The sequence below is a fragment of the Antennarius striatus genome, chromosome 2 (genome assembly GCF_040054535.1).
Source record: "Antennarius striatus isolate MH-2024 chromosome 2, ASM4005453v1, whole genome shotgun sequence".
In the NCBI taxonomy this organism is placed as follows: Eukaryota; Metazoa; Chordata; class Actinopteri; order Lophiiformes; family Antennariidae; genus Antennarius; species Antennarius striatus.
In genome coordinates, this window is record NC_090777.1 from 2058754 (window position 1) to 2073950 (window position 15197).

The 15197-nt window shown below is 50.3% G+C and overlaps 2 protein-coding genes across 3 annotated transcripts; one reads left to right on the forward strand and one right to left on the reverse strand.

Moving 5' to 3' along the window:
• The first annotated feature begins 2440 nt into the window (after positions 1–2440).
• Positions 2441–9052, forward strand: hmga1a (high mobility group AT-hook 1a). Of its 2 annotated transcripts, none has more exons than XM_068333183.1 (5): positions 2441–2590; positions 3466–3568; positions 4215–4295; positions 6035–6091; positions 7290–9052. In XM_068333183.1, the coding sequence occupies exons 2-5, from the start codon at positions 3482–3484 to the stop codon at positions 7347–7349; spliced, it is 285 nt and encodes a 94-aa protein (XP_068189284.1). In that variant the 5' UTR covers positions 2441–2590; positions 3466–3481; the 3' UTR covers positions 7350–9052. The 2 variants fall into 2 exon arrangements, with proteins under 2 accessions (XP_068189284.1, XP_068189293.1); XM_068333192.1 differs by lacking the exon at positions 2441–2590 and adding an exon at positions 2604–2756.
• Positions 8576–12791, reverse strand: LOC137609584 (proline-rich protein 2-like). The gene is made up of 5 exons (XM_068336704.1): positions 12776–12791; positions 11384–12219; positions 11236–11261; positions 11005–11110; positions 8576–10184 (listed from the first exon to the last, which is right to left on the reverse strand). The coding sequence occupies exons 1-5, from the start codon at positions 12789–12791 to the stop codon at positions 10131–10133; spliced, it is 1038 nt and encodes a 345-aa protein (XP_068192805.1). The 3' UTR covers positions 8576–10130.
• Positions 12792–15197: the final 2406 nt, after the last annotated feature.

Below are 15197 nucleotides of genomic sequence, written 5' to 3' on the forward strand. Positions count from 1 at the left end.
CATCTCACCTGTATCTCTACAGCATCTCACCTGTATCTCTGCACCGTCTCACCTGTATCTCTACTGCGTCTCACCTGTGTCCCTGCAGCATCTCACTTGTATCTCTACAGCATCTCACTTGTATCTCTACAGCATCTCACCTGTATCTCTACAGCGTCTCACCTGTATCTCTACAGCGTCTCACCTGTATCTCTACAGCGTCTCCCCTGTATCTCTACAGCATCTCACCTGTGTCCCTGCAGAATCTCACTTGTATCTCTACAGCGTCTCACCTGTATCTCTACAGCATCTCACCTGTATCCCTACAATGTCTCACCATTATCTCTATGGCATCTCACCCTTATTTCTACAGCATCTCACCTGTATCCCTGCAGCATCTCACCTGTACCTCTACAGCATCTAACATGTATCCCTACAATGTCTCACCTGTATCTCTATAGAATCTTACCTGTATCTTTACACTGTCTGACCTGTATCTCTAAAGTGTCTCACCTGTAGTTTCTACATCGTCTCACCTGTATCTCTACAGCGTCTAAGCTGTATCTCTACAATGTCTCATCTGTATCTCTGTAGAGTCTCACCTGTATTTCTACTGCATCTCACCCTTATCTCTACAGCATCTCATCTGTATCTCACCTGTATCTCTACAATGTCTCACCTGTATTTCTACTGCATCTCACCCTTATCTCTACAGCATCTCATCTGTATCTCTGCAACGTCTCACCTGTATCTCCAAAGCATCTCACCTGTATCCCTGCAGCGTGTTCACCTGTATGTTTACAATGTCTCACCCATATCTCTACTGCATCTCACCTGTATCTCTACACCGTCTGACCTGTATCTCTGCAGCATCTCACCTGTATCGCTAAAGCATCTCACCTGTATCTCTACAGTGTCTCACCTGTATCTCTGCAGCATCTCACCTGTATCGCTAAAGCGTCTCACCTGTATCTCTAAAGTGTCTCACCTGTATCTCTACAGTGTCTCACCTGTATCTCTGAACCATCTCACCTGCAGACTTCTGACTGAAGGTTTTACTCCGGCTGTCAACACGTCTGTGACTAGCGGCACGTTTTAGTTAAGAGATTAAATAAAACACTGCTATTATTTATGGGAATAATCAGCAGCAGTAAATCTTCATGTACTTTTCTCCTGTTGATTTTGTACAAATTAAATGTTTTTCCCGATCTATATTGAAATCAGAATATCATTTTTTATTTTACCTTTCACTTCAAGATTGAGATTAAAAATTAGTTTCAAAAGACATTCAGAAAAAACAACAAAACCAAAAACAGAGCGTTCCCCCAGCCGGAAAAAAATAGCAATACAGTCGAAAGAGTTCTTCTATAACTGAAATAAGTACTTTCAAACGATTAAATCTAAAATTTTCTAAAACACAAATCTCAAATAATCAGAGATTTTATAGCACTATAGTTCCCAAAGTGGGGGTCGAGAGCCCACTGAGGGGTCACAAGATAAGTATAAAGGGTCGTGAGATAATAAACAGGACAGGATGACAAAAAGAAAATACACTTCTGCAAGCAATTTAGCATCTGTGAGTGTGTGTGTGTGTGTGTGTGTGTGTGTGTGTGTGTGTGTGTGCGTGCGTGCGTGCGTATAATATATATAATCTTACCTATGTGTTTGTTTTTTAATGTATTTTTCAGAGGATTTCTATCTAATGTTCCACAAAAGCTAAAAATCTCCATTTTCAGTGATTTTATTTTTCTATTTGGTCTGAATTGATGTTTAATATTTGTTTTACTTTAAAGCGTAAAAAATATCAAGAAATAGGAGAGAAAACTATTTTTCTGCAGCAATAATTAAACTCTCAGATAAGTGTTAAATAACTTATTTACTATAAAACCTATTATTTCTGTAGAGACTTAAGAATTGATTTCCACGGTGATTTTTCTCAATAAAGGATTTCATGATGTTCTTCACACCTTTATTTCTCTACAGTTTTCACCACACAGCTGGAGTTAGTTTTACAGTTAGACATCATTTTAAATGAACCACAGTCTTAAAGTTTGACTCACCAGTGAGTAATAACTTTAATATTATTATTGTGATATAAATCCATTTAACTCTTGGAGGCCCGGACTAATTCCACGTTGACTTCCTGTTGCCCCTTAAAGTCAGGAATGTGACTCTTGTCTCACCTCTAAGATAAGCTTTGAGGGGCAAATCTCACCAGATGTGTGTGTGAGCATCAAACCGGTTTGTTTACGTTAGGGGGGGGGTCAGAGTTCACTCGCCATCAGTCAAGAGGATCTTCATTCACCCCCCAGAGGAGATGATTCCACCATCAGATGCAGTTAATCCGAATAAAACAGAATTTTATTCCGCAATTTAAACGTGTTTTCGTTGATGGAACGGGGGGGGGGGGGGGGCATGAGGGCTCCAGCAGTGAGGGAGGGGGTTGAGCTGCTCTGGTGCTGTTGGTGGCCCATTTATCATATCTCCGCCCTCCAGTGTTCCAGCTCCCATGAGGGCGGCTCTTTAAATTGCCCCAGAACTGCCCCTCGCTGGCGCCTTTTACCCCGAGCGGAGGAGCAACACGCTGCTGGTGGATCCCTCCGACCTGCTGGTAAAGATTCCGTCTTATTCTGTGAATCCTGTTTCTGTGAGCTGAGCTCCGGTGGGGGGGGGCGGGATGTGCGTCTGACGAATAAAAGCTGAAGCTGCAGACCGACGGGGGCTTCAACCGGGACCGACGCGTTAGTCCGACCGGAGGTTTAGCACCGGAGAACCGGGTGAGTAAACGGAACCGGGACCGGCGGGCGCGTCTCGAACGGCCCGCCCGCACCGGACCGCACCGGCCCGCCCGCACCGGACCGGAGCTGCACGCTTCCAGCGCGGAGCGTCTTTTGTTGCCCCGGTCCGGCCTCCCGCCGCCGGTAACGAACCCGGTAACGAACCCGGTAACGAACCCGGTAACGAACCCGGTCACCCCGCTGCGACGCGTTTTCTGCGCTTTTTGTAAGAATAACGCGAGAGACCCGTGCAGCCTGCAGATTCCACCGAGCACACACCGACCATTGTGTGTGTGTGTGTGTGTGTGTGTGTGTGTGTGTGTGTGTGTGTGCGTGCGTGTGTGTGTGTGTGTGTGTGTGTGTGTGTGTGTGTGTGTGTGTGTGCGCGCGCGTGCCGCGAGGTTCTCTGCAGGGCCTGAATTCTGTCCGAACTGACCGCAAACCCTCCCGGTATCGCGGTTCGGTGCGCAAAAAAAAAAAAACGGATTCGCGTCGCTCGACGCCCTCGTTTACCGCGGAGCCAGAAATAGACCGGGACGTTAATGCGGATTAATTGAGTCGACCGGTGCGGTTCTCCCGGTGACCGGAGGTTTGCGTGGCGGTCAGTGGGTTTAAAGAGCTGTGTGTGTGTGTGTGTGTGTGTGTGTGTGTGTGTGTGTGTGTGTGTGTGTGTGTGTGTGAGCTCTAACCGGTGTGTTTTATTCTCCAGATCTGGGAACCCGAACATGAGCGACAAGGAGAAGGGGGCCGTGTCCCTGAAGGAGGAGGCGACGGAGAAGCGGGGGCGGGGGCGACCCCGCAAGCAGCCCCAGGTAACAGCCTCACGCGCGCTCCCCGTCTCCTAAAGATCGGTGTCACCTCAGGTAAACCGACCCACTACCGGAAGCAGGACACGAACCCGCTCGTTCCGGTGTGACGCGTTCATGGGGCCCCTTCGAGGACGCGCCACGGGGGGGTCCAACACCTCTTTAGTGGCCCTACGGTAAACTTGTCCACACCTGTAAGCCCACCCCCTCCACCTGGCGGGTAACGGATGACGTAACGGAGAAGGGCCCGTGATGGCGTCGGTGTTGAATTGCTCGGTTGCTAGGCGACGTGCTGGTAAACAGTTCAGACGTGTGATCGGAGACGGATCCGCCGTGACGTCACCGTCACATGAACTCAGTGGCTCCTGATGCTGATCTCCCTGTGAACCTGGAGATGTTGTTTCCATGGTAACCCACACCTCTGTCTGTGTGTGTGTGTGTGTGTGTGTGTGGTGTGTGTGTGTGTGTGTGTGTGTGTGTGTGTGTGTGTGTGTGTGGAGGAGTCAGGCTGACGAGGAGCTTTATGTCAGGTTTCAGTTCAGAGTGTTTCGATCTCACGTCCCAGGAAGAGGTTCTGTAACCTTTGACCTTTGTCATGTTCTGTAACCTTTGACCTTTGTCATGTCGTGCTTTAACTACTTGTGGTTTTTAGGAACCCAGTGGATCCCCGACCCCCAAGAGGCCCAGAGGACGACCGAAGGGCAGCAAAAACAAGACGTCCAGCAAGGCCAAGGTGAGTCCGTCGCCATGGAGACAGCTGTTCTAGCGAGCGGCGTTCACACGGTACTTCCTGTCCCCCAGCTTCACGTGGTACTTCCTGTCTCCAGCTTCACGCGGTACTTCCTGTCTCCAGCTTCACGTGGTACTTCCTGTCTCCAGCTTCACGCGGTACTTCCTGTCTCCAGCTTCACGTGGTACTTCCTGTCCCCCAGCTTCACGCGGTACTTCCTGTCTCCAGCTTCACGCGGTACTTCCTGTCTCCAGCTTCACGCGGTACTTCCTGTCCCCAGCTTCACGCGGTACTTCCTGTCTCCAGCTTCACGTGGTACTTCCTGTCTCCAGCTTCACGCGGTACTTCCTGTCTCCAGCTTCACGTGGTACTTCCTGTCCCCCAGCTTCACGCGGTACTTCCTGTCCCCCAGCTTCACGTGGTACTTCCTGTCCCCCAGCTTCACATGGTACTTCCTGTCCCCCAGCTTCACATGGTACTTCCTGTCCCCCAGCTTCACGCGGTACTTCCTGTCTCCAGCTTCACGCGGTACTTCCTGTCCCCCAGCTTCACGCGGTACTTCCTGTCTCCAGCTTCACGTGGTACTTCCTGTCTCCAGCTTCACGCGGTACTTCCTGTCTCCAGCTTCACGCGGTACTTCCTGTCCCCCAGCTTCACGCGGTACTTCCTGACTCTAGCTTCACGCGGTACTTCCTGTCCCCCAGCTTCACGCGGTACTTCCTGTCTCCAGCTTCACGCGGTACTTCCTGTCCCCCAGCTTCACGCGGTACTTCCTGTCTCCAGCTTCACGCGGTACTTCCTGTCCCCAGCTTCACGCGGTACTTCCTGTCCCCAGCTTCACGCGGTACTTCCTGTCCCCCAGCTTCACGCGGTACTTCCTGTCCCCCAGCTTCACGCGGTACTTCCTGTCCCCCAGCTTCACGCGGTACTTCCTGTCCCCCAGCTTCACGCGGTACTTCCTGTCTCCAGCTTCACGCGGTACTTCCTGTCTCCAGCTTCACGCGGTACTTCCTGTCTCCAGCTTCACGCGGTACTTCCTGTCTCCAGCTTCACGCGGTACTTCCTGTCTCCAGCTTCACGCGGTACTTCCTGTCTCCAGCTTCACGCGGTACTTCCTGTCCCCCAGCTTCACGCGGTACTTCCTGTCTCCAGCTTCATGCGGTACTTCCTGTCTCCAGCTTCACGCGGTACTTCCTGTCCCCCAGCTTCACGCGGTACTTCCTGCTTCGGTGCGGCTGCAGGACGGTTTCCACGGACACGGACCCCCCTCCGCCCCCCCTTAGCACACAGCCCTAGTTCTTCTCTGCCAATCGTCTCCATGGCAACAACTGATTTTTCTCCCGCGCCCCAGCCTGCAGCTTTAGCTCCCCCGCGTTGGGGAAAGGGCATCAGAGGGGGGTCGGGGGGGGGGGGGCGTGCATACATACATGCATGCAGGCGGGGCGGCGGGGGCCGCTGCAGCGCGGCGGCCCCCCCACCAGCTGTCTCTGAGCTGCCGACCAGGTGGCCGCTGGACTGGAGTGCCCTGTGTGCAGCTCTGTCCGCCTTCCAGATAATAGCCCATGAACCCGATGCCCCCGCCGCACCGCTCATTCCTGGGGCGCTGCTGCCACCTGGCGGCAGAGGGAGGTACTGCGTCCCAAAACACAGGGGTTGTTTACAACACAAGCCCCCCCCCCTAAAAACAGTGTTATGTTCAGCTGAGACGGGGTCTCTGGTCTCACCACTGTGTTCCTTTGCAGAAGGCGACGGCGGCGCCGACCGAAGGGGCAAAACGCAGGGGCAGACCCAAGAAGGAGGTAGGTTAAATGCCCCCGCCTGTTCATCACATGCCCCACCCCAATTCAATTATGACTGGAATGAGTGTTTGTGGGGCGAAATGCATTTCCTTACACACACACACAGACACACAGAAACACAGACACACACACACACACACAGAGACACAGACACACAGACACACACACACACACAGAGACACACACACAGACACACACACACACAGAGACACACACACAGACACACACACACACACAGACACACACACACACACACACACACACAGACACACACACACACACAGACACACACACACATAGACACACACACACACATAGACACACACACAAACACACACACACAGACACACACACACATAGACACACACACACACAGACACACACACACACACAGAGACACACACAGACACACACACACACACAGACACACACACACACAGACACACACACACACACTGATGACTCATTGCAGTTATTTTGGGTCGGTGTGTTCGATCCGTCTCTCAGACACATGTGATCTCTTACCGGAGTGTTTGGTTCAGGATGCCCCCCCTTCCTGATGGTGTCCCCCCCCCCTTCCTGATGGTGTCCCCCCCCCTTCCCGATGGTGTCCACCCCCCACCCTCCGACGGCGGCCGGTCGGTGCTTTCACCACCGCCGTCGCTGCCAGGCTGAGCGCCGTGTTTATTCTAGGAGGAAGCGGCGGTCATGTGGTCACGTTCTGTCGGGGGGGGGGTTGTAAAACAGGTCTGGATTGAATTAGTCACAGAGGAATGAACGTAACCCCCCCCCCCACTCTGGTTTTTATGAATGAACATCTCTGCTGCGAGCAGGAAGTTGTGTGTGTGTGTGTGTGTGTACGTGTGTGTGTGTGTGTGTGTGTACGTGTGTGTGTGTGTGTGTGTGTGTGTGTACGTGTGTGTGTGTGTGTGTGTGTGTGTGTGTACGTGTGTGTGTGTGTGTGTGTGTACGTGTGTGTGTGTGTGTGTGTGTGTGTGACGGTGACTCACGCTCCTGTGAATCACTGTTCACTACGATGGCTCATGGTCCCTGGGGTGTGGGGGGGTCCACAACATCCGTGTTTTACGCTCCGGTGCGTGAATCATCACCGGCCCGTTGGCGTGGCGATGGAAGGCGTTTCCCCGTGGGCGGAGTCCAGGCCTGGCCTCACTGTAGTTTTATTTCTACCGTCCTGCAGGAGAAGGAGGAGCCGGCGTCCCAGGACTCGTCTGAGGAGGAGGAGGAGGAGGACCAGTAGTTCCCACACACCCTACCTCACTCCACATACTGACTTACTGTTAACAGAACTGGGCTGCATGTCCGACACCAGTGCCACCACATGACCACTGCTCCCGACAGACCGCCCCCCCGCCCGGGGGGGGGGCTCAGACATCAGCAGCGCTGGACAGACGGACGGAGCTGCTCCACATTAACTCTTTCATCACACCGAGGTCACGACCCCTCATGTGTCGTGTTATCACCAGTCGTTTCTACTGGACACAGGTGAGCTCACAGGAGCCCCCCCCACCCAGACATCACCAGTAGAACGTTCTCTCTGCTTCGTGTTCTGATTTGTTGTACCTGCATCTGCGATGGTAGGGCGTGTAGATTTCTCCATATTTTGTACTGGACAAAGGTGAATTTTACCTATACTTACTTTTTTTTTTAAAACCGTGTGTGCGTGCGTGTGTGTGTGTGTGTGTGTGCGTGTGTGTGTGTGTGTGTGTGGTGTGAAGTTGTTCGCCCATCCGTTGCATCGTATTCTAGGTGGAGTTGAGCTTCAGCGTTTAGGACAAGAATAGGTAACTAACCTGCATTAACGACTTTCTTTCCGCCCGTAGAGCAGAGCCGCCACCAGAGGGCGCTGTGGTTCCTCGGCGTGTGTTAGAATCTGTAACCGCCGTAGTCTGACTTACTGATTTCTTCTTTCCTTCGGGTTACGTACTTTTTATATAAAACAAAACAAACCCCCACCCGTCAGCTGCTCTTCATGTTCTGATAAACTCTTTTTGGTATTGTGTGTTTTAACGGTTGGCAGAGGTTCCAGGCTGAAAGCACCAGTGTCGTTTCTTCAGGGAGCTTTTTTCAAATGCTGTTACATTTGGCGTCTACTCGTCACGCGGTCCCCGTGTTCCAACGCTCGCTCGTCACGCGTCCCATCGGCGGTGGTGATGCTCTGAACGGGGCTGCGTTCCATATCCATTCCATCCCGGCTCTCGGTCCTCCTGTCGTCACTCAGTTCGGTCATGTGTGTTCAGTTTGGAGGTGATGGAGTGTTTTGTGTACGTCTACGTGTCAGGGAACCCACAACCCCCCCAGTCCACAGAACTGGGTCCCCCCCCCCACACACCTAAGCTGCTACAACCTCAGTTACCAAACCCGGCAAACTGCAAACAGGCATTACAAGTTCATACCTCACTCAACGGCTTCTTACCACCACTTCATCAACTGGTTTCTGTTTGACTTCAAGATGTTTTCTTCTACCTGACTGTAAGGTGTCCAGAGACACCAGGGTGGGGCCACTCTGGTTCATCCACACCTCACCAGGCAGGGTGAACGCGCGGGACACGTCAGGGAGACCCGTCAGCCTGACTGTCGCTGACTGTGGTAGATTAGCAGGTGTGTTTTTATCCGTTGAAATAAACTCTTCTTTGTGCACTGAGATACCGGTTCAGATGTTCATAGACAGGTGTGTGTGTGTGTGTGTGTGTGTGTGTGTTAGACTGGGCTAGACTGGGCGCTCGTCGGGCCCCACACAGCGTTTCATGTCCCTTCACATCCTCAAACACGTCAGCGTCATGTTCCACACAGCGACATGTCGCTCCGGTCACTAATACTGTAAACTCGACAGGATGGGATCACTTTTTAATGTACACGTATATAAATGTACAATGTCTATATTTCTATGGTGCCCTACAACAATTTGTATCCGAAATGGTCAATAAAGAGAATTCTTTGTCATTTTTTGTCTGTTTTTAATGCGTGTTGATGACACGCGGGGTCACGGGTCACGTCACGTGTTCATGTTGAAATGGTTCACAGGCTCTGAAGGCTGACGCGCTTCATCAGTGTTTAATTCACACATCAGTAGTTCAAATTCTTCAAGTACGACCTGAAATTAAAGCTCATTAGAGTCCTGTGGGCGTCGCCCCAGAGGAGCGTGATGATTGGACACGCTCTAGAACCCTGTTACTGTGAATTAGCCAGCAGGTGAACCCTGGAGTTGTGGAGATGACGGCGGTCAAACGTGTTGAAACGCGTCAGTCATTCACACACACGTGTTCCCATCGCGGTACACGTTCCATTACATTTACATCCAGAAAGAATGTCGGACAGGAAGTGGTTTCGTGACAGTCACACCTATGGAATCCATCCCAGCTCGAGGGGAACTCCTCCCCGTAAACAGGACATTTCTAGGACACGAGTCACGATTACTTGGGGAGTTGGAATTTACTTCCATATCTTGCTTTTCATGCCGTTGATGAGAGTCACAGGATTTGGATGGAGCACAAAAAGACGTTCAATCCTGAGAGGAATCTAAATCAAAAGTGTGTGTGTGTGTGTGTGTGAGTGAGGATGAAACAGCAAACAAATTAATCCCATCTCTATGGACAAACTGATTCTAAAGCCTCACAGAGCGACGCAGCGTTCAACTGAACCTGATCTTAGACATCACCTGATCGTTAACACTCCAGTCCTCCAACACCGCAGGAACAGTCTGAATAAATAACATCAAATAAATAAGCGTGAAGGAGTTCATCTGTAAGGCACGAAGGGATGGACTGAGACACACACACACACACACACACACACACAGTGGAGCTGCCTGTCTGAAACAGAAGGACAACAATGCTGCTTTGTGTTCCTGGATGGCTCAAAGTTTATCATTAAATGGTGTCCAAGAAAAACTGGGTCTTCTTCATGACCTCAGGAGTGGGTGATCACTGATCACTGTGTCATTGATCACTGATCACTGCGTCACTGATCACTGCGTGATGAATGTTCTGCAGTGGTAAAAAACCACCACGTATTGATGTCTTCAGGTCAGGCGGGGGCGTAGCGGCTGGTAACTTCTGGCCCAGCTTTGTACAACCTGAGGAGATAAAATACAAACAGTTTAGTTTAGTTTAGTTGTTGTTAAGAGAGAAACAAATCCAGCTGGTAGCCCCCCACCCAGTGGAAGAGAATTAATGTTGTGATCTGGGTGAAACGACCCTTTAAGCACAGACCAGACGTTGATCAGCGGCCCGGGTCAACACTGCCACCCAGTGGCGGACACCGTTAACTACACAAATCTAAATTTAATAAGATTTTAAACTTCTATTTTAGCCACAGTCATCATCTGTGCTATTCTGAGAGGACCAGGGTCACCAACGGAGACATTCCTGGTTTAGTCTTGATATTACTGCTTGTGGTCATCGTGTTACTTGTGGAAAACTAATTTTCCAACCAGTGCTGCAGATCACATGACGGTCACGTGACAGTGTAACAGGTCGTCGTCTTTTAACTGCTTTAAACTAAATACGAACACCAAATGTTAGATCAAACTTTATATTTACAAATGATGGAACCAATCAGGAGGAGTTTGATGGAACAAAATACAGGTACTGCAGAACTTTTACTGTTAATTCACTTCCTGGAATCCATCTGTGGTTTCCACGTGGAGACGAGAGAAAACTGAGGACCTCCTGAGAACAATGAGGAGAAGTAACTGTAGACGTGTCCTTTGTGTCAAACCGGGTCACTGCTTCTGATCTGCTCCCCCCACAGCATCACAGGAAACACCCAACACAAGGTGTGTGTCCACGAGGTGTGTGTCCACGAGGTGTGTGTCCACGAGGTGTGTGTCCACGAGGTGTGTGTCCACGAGGTGTGTGTCCACGAGGTGTGTGTCCACGAGGTGTGTGTCCCACCTGAGAGTCCTCCTCTCTCCACAGCATCTCCTGTTCAGCCTCCTGCAGCTCCTCTGAGGGGTCGTAGGTGTAAACCGGTAGCAGCTGATGACGGAGGCGGTCGACTCTGGGGGGCAAAACGAGTTCAAAGGTCATCAGGGTCATTCCTGGTTCTGTAGGTTCAGTGTGTGTGTAGGGTGTGTGTGTGTGTGTGTGTGTGTGTGTGTGTGTGTGTGTGTGGTGAACGTTTACCTTCGCTTCCTGCAGACACACATGACCTGTTGGTGAGAAGAACAGCCTGTCAGTGATGATGTCACTGTGTGTCTGTCACCTCGTGCCGACGCCCCCACAGACCCCCCACTGACCCCCCCACAGACCCCCCCACTGACCCCCCACTTACCACAGCTACAGCCACTAAAGCTACGATGAGGAGGAGCAGGGGCACCAACACCGCAGCCGCCACCGAGCCCTCGTCCCTGGGGGCAGGAGGCGGGGTGGTGCTGTTCATCGCCTGTGTGGAGGTGACGGGGCCCCTGGGGGCCCGCTGGTGGAGGGACCCCTGGTGGAGGAGACCCTGGTGGAGGGACCCCTGGTGGAGGGACCCCTGGTGGAGGGGACCCCTGGTGGAGGGGACCCTGGTGGAGGGACCCTGGTGGAGGGACCCCTGGTGGAGGGGACCCTGGTGGAGGGACCCCTGGTGGAGGGACCCCTGGTGGAGGGGACCCTGGTGGAGGGACCCTGGTGGAGGGACCCTGGTGGAGGGACCCCTGGTGGAGGGGACCCTGGTGGACCCTGGTGGAGGGGACCCTGGTGGAGGGGACCCTGGTGGAGGGGACCCTGGTGGAGGGACCCTGGTGGAGGGGACCCTGGTGGAGGGGACCCTGGTGGAGGGACCCTGGTGGAGGGACCCTGGTGGAGGGGACCCGGGTGGACCCTGGTGGAGGGACCCCTGGTGGAGGGACCCTGGTGGAGGGACCCTGGTGGAGGGGACCCTGGTGGAGGGGACCCTGGTGGAGGGACCCTGGTGGAGGGGACCCGGGTGGACCCTGGTGGAGGGACCCTGGTGGACCCTGGTGGAGGGGACCCTGGTGGACCCTGGTGGAGGTACCCTGGTGGAGGGACCCTGGTGGAGGGACCCTGGTGGAGGGACCCTGGTGGAGGGACCCTGGTGGAGGGACCCTGGTGGACCCTGGTGGCCCTTAGCAGCTGGGGCGGACACCGAGCAGAGATCGCCCCCTCAGGCCGGACGCCCGTTCATCCCTCATGTGACTCCCACATGGCGTCACCCCCCCAAGCAGACAGCGCTCTGAGGGAGGAAGAATATTTAAACTATAGTCCAACGTGACGTCACAGACCCAGCACGCGCCTTTGCTAAATGTTTTCATTGTCTTCGGTTTACCTGAGAGTCTAAAGCAGAAACACTCTCACCTGTGTGAACTCCACCGGTTCATCAGGTGTGAACAACGACGGCCGTTCCACCCGGAACGATTTTAATCACCGTTATATCGATTAACTTCTCTATTGATCACCGTTATATCGATTAACTTCTCTATTGATCACCGTTATATCGATTAACTTCTCTATCAATCACCGTTATATCGATTAACTTCTCTATTGATCACCGTTATATCGATTAACTTCTCTATTGATCACCGTTATATCGATTAACTTCTCTATTGATCACCGTTATATCGATTAACTTCCCTGTTCGCTTCTTCCGCATCGATCGAACCCCGCTAGCATACACACGGCTAACGGTCCCGCTAGCGGCCATAGAAGTTAACCCCGTTACCGACAAGTTGCTCCATTTCCCTACAACCCTGAGCTCCATCTCCAACACCGGAACCGCGACGCGCGGAGACAAACCTTCAGTAGATCCGGACGAAGTCCAGGGAGCCGCGGAGAACCGGGTGGCGTCAGACCCGCTTCACCGAGCCGCTGCGGCTCACCGCTGTCACCGGAGGTACCACTTCCTGTTTGTCCTCTTCAAAATAAGAGCAAACAGGAAGCTGCGGCGGACGGTGTGCTGTCAGAAGCCCAGCTTGACTAGTGCGTTCTGATTGATGCGGTTTGTCTGGATAAATATCACTTCCTGTTTATCCATTTCAAAATAAGAGCAACAGGAAACGGCGATCGAACTAATGGAAGAGGAAGTAATTCAATTCAACGTTACTTAAAAATAAATATCCAAGTCGTTATAACAAATAATAAAAAAATAAATGTTCACCCTATTTATAAGAACAGGTTCAAGTTTTTCCATGAAAACACAAAAGAAGTCAGGATTTTAAACAGCATCAGACATGAACTCCATCCAGGTTAAACCTGTCAGATAGATGGATAGGTGGATAGATAGATGGATAGGTGGATAGATAGATGGATAGGTGGATAGATAGATGGATAGGTGGATAGATAGATGGACGGACAGACAGACAGACATATACTTTATTAATCCCAGAACGGCCCATGATGGTTTGGTTCTGTTTAAACAGTTAAACTAACATGCTTGTTTTCTATTGATGAACATTGTCCTGTCGTACATGAACAGCAAACCGTGATGATGAAACATCAATATTCCACAGCCTTGTGTTGTAACGCTGTGTACACAGTACCTTCAGTCTGTTCCAGCCAGTCCTTCACTGAGCTACACTCATATTATTAGTACTGTAGTATGTGTGGAATAAGATACTGGTTACACACGATTGTCTCACACGTGTGGTTCAAATCTCTCCAGATCCAGAACTTCATACAGTCAAAAAGTTAAAACTTATTGAAAAAGAGGCCTTATCTGAAGAGATAATCTACTTCCGTGTATGCTGTTGGTACTGAGACAGTCAAAAACTAAAGGTTTACTGCTCTGTCGTCTGTTCGCTCACTGGTTGAGTAAATAGACATGATTATTGCCTCAAGTTGTCGGTAGGGGGGGAAAACTTCTCCACATAGCACCAAACTCCCAACTTGTTAGATTTTTCTTCACGCGTTGCTCAAATCCCCACCGTAATATTCAATATGTGTGGAATAAAGAATCAATATTGCATGGCTGTTTGAAACTAAACAAAGGTTCTAGCGCTGCTCCGGGATTTGAAACTGATTTTTTTGCCAATCGGTTCCGCTGTGCACTGGCATCATGCCCGGAGTGTCCCCCACCTCACGCCCTAGGCCAGCTGGGATGGGCTCCAGCCCCTGTGACCCGTGACAGCAGATAAAGTGGTGAAAGAAAATGTATGGATGGTTTGTGCCGAACAGAAACACCAAAGAATTGACGTACCTGAACCGATTAATAACGTTCCTATAAATATAAATAGGTATTAGTGGGTATATAAGAGGTAGGGAGCTTTAGGACTTTTAAATTGGCAGTTAAGACAATTATTTTATATACTGTAGAGTAAACAGTAAAACATCACTGATCCAATTGTGGAACAGAGGATGGAGAACCAGAGGAAGACGGAGACGTCGCAGGTTTATGATGAAACAAAGCTTCAAAGTTTCAAAGTTTCAGAGCAGAAGCCAATGAGTTAATGTCTACATTAAAGTATTTTTTTTCTGAGAGATAGACCTGTTATGAATATAATCCAGATTGGGACACTGTCTTCCATGACTGCTGGTGATGTGATGAATTTTGAATAACCGATTCTGTTCCAGAGCATAAAATATAAAGTTTCTGATTTTTGTTTTTGTGCCATGAACCGGTTCAGAGCCCTGACAGAGAACACAAAGCGTTTCTCCCTCCGATGCTCCAGTGCACCATATCCAATATGATGTGCTACTGATTTACTTGAGAGCATAGACTAGGGCTAGGCTGGGACATGAACGCTGGAACTCGACTGGCGAAACTCAAAAGCATGTGACAAATATTTGTACACTGGGAAGAACCACACAACCGTTGTTGTTTGCAAGTTTAAGAGGAATGTTTGTGTCATGTGATGACGTGTAACTTTAGTATTTGTTGTATTTCAATTTGAAACAAGACAGGAATGTGGACTGGCACGTCATAAATCATTTAAAAAAGATGCGCAGAAAGATATTACATTATATATTAATATTATAATAACATTTTTTAAATTAATTTATTAGAAACGTGTGGAAAAAGGGGGAATAAATTTATGAATAAAGACTGTACTTTTTTCAAATATTGTTATTCTTGTTTATTTGTATTCTTAATATTTAATTCCATTTTTAAAATATAAATACACAAATCCTTTGACTGTATAAACTAC

What these genes read in the sequence shown, in the direction of transcription:
- hmga1a (XM_068333183.1), top strand. Translation starts at nt 3,482, where the DNA reads ATGAGCGACAAGGAGAAGGGGGCCGTGTCCCTGAAGGAGGAGGCGACG. An exon ending in GACCCCGCAAGCAGCCCCAG is followed by an intron (nt 3,569 to 4,214) that starts GTAACAGCCTCA and finishes TGTGGTTTTTAG; the next exon opens with GAACCCAGTGGATCCCCGAC. An exon ending in AGACGTCCAGCAAGGCCAAG is followed by an intron (nt 4,296 to 6,034) that starts GTGAGTCCGTCG and finishes GTTCCTTTGCAG; the next exon opens with AAGGCGACGGCGGCGCCGAC.
- LOC137609584 (XM_068336704.1), bottom strand. An exon ending in CTTTAGTGGCTGTAGCTGTG is followed by an intron (nt 11,262 to 11,383) that starts GTAAGTGGGGGG and finishes TCTCACCAACAG; the next exon opens with GTCATGTGTGTCTGCAGGAA. An exon ending in TGTGTCTGCAGGAAGCGAAG is followed by an intron (nt 11,111 to 11,235) that starts GTAAACGTTCAC and finishes TTTGCCCCCCAG; the next exon opens with AGTCGACCGCCTCCGTCATC.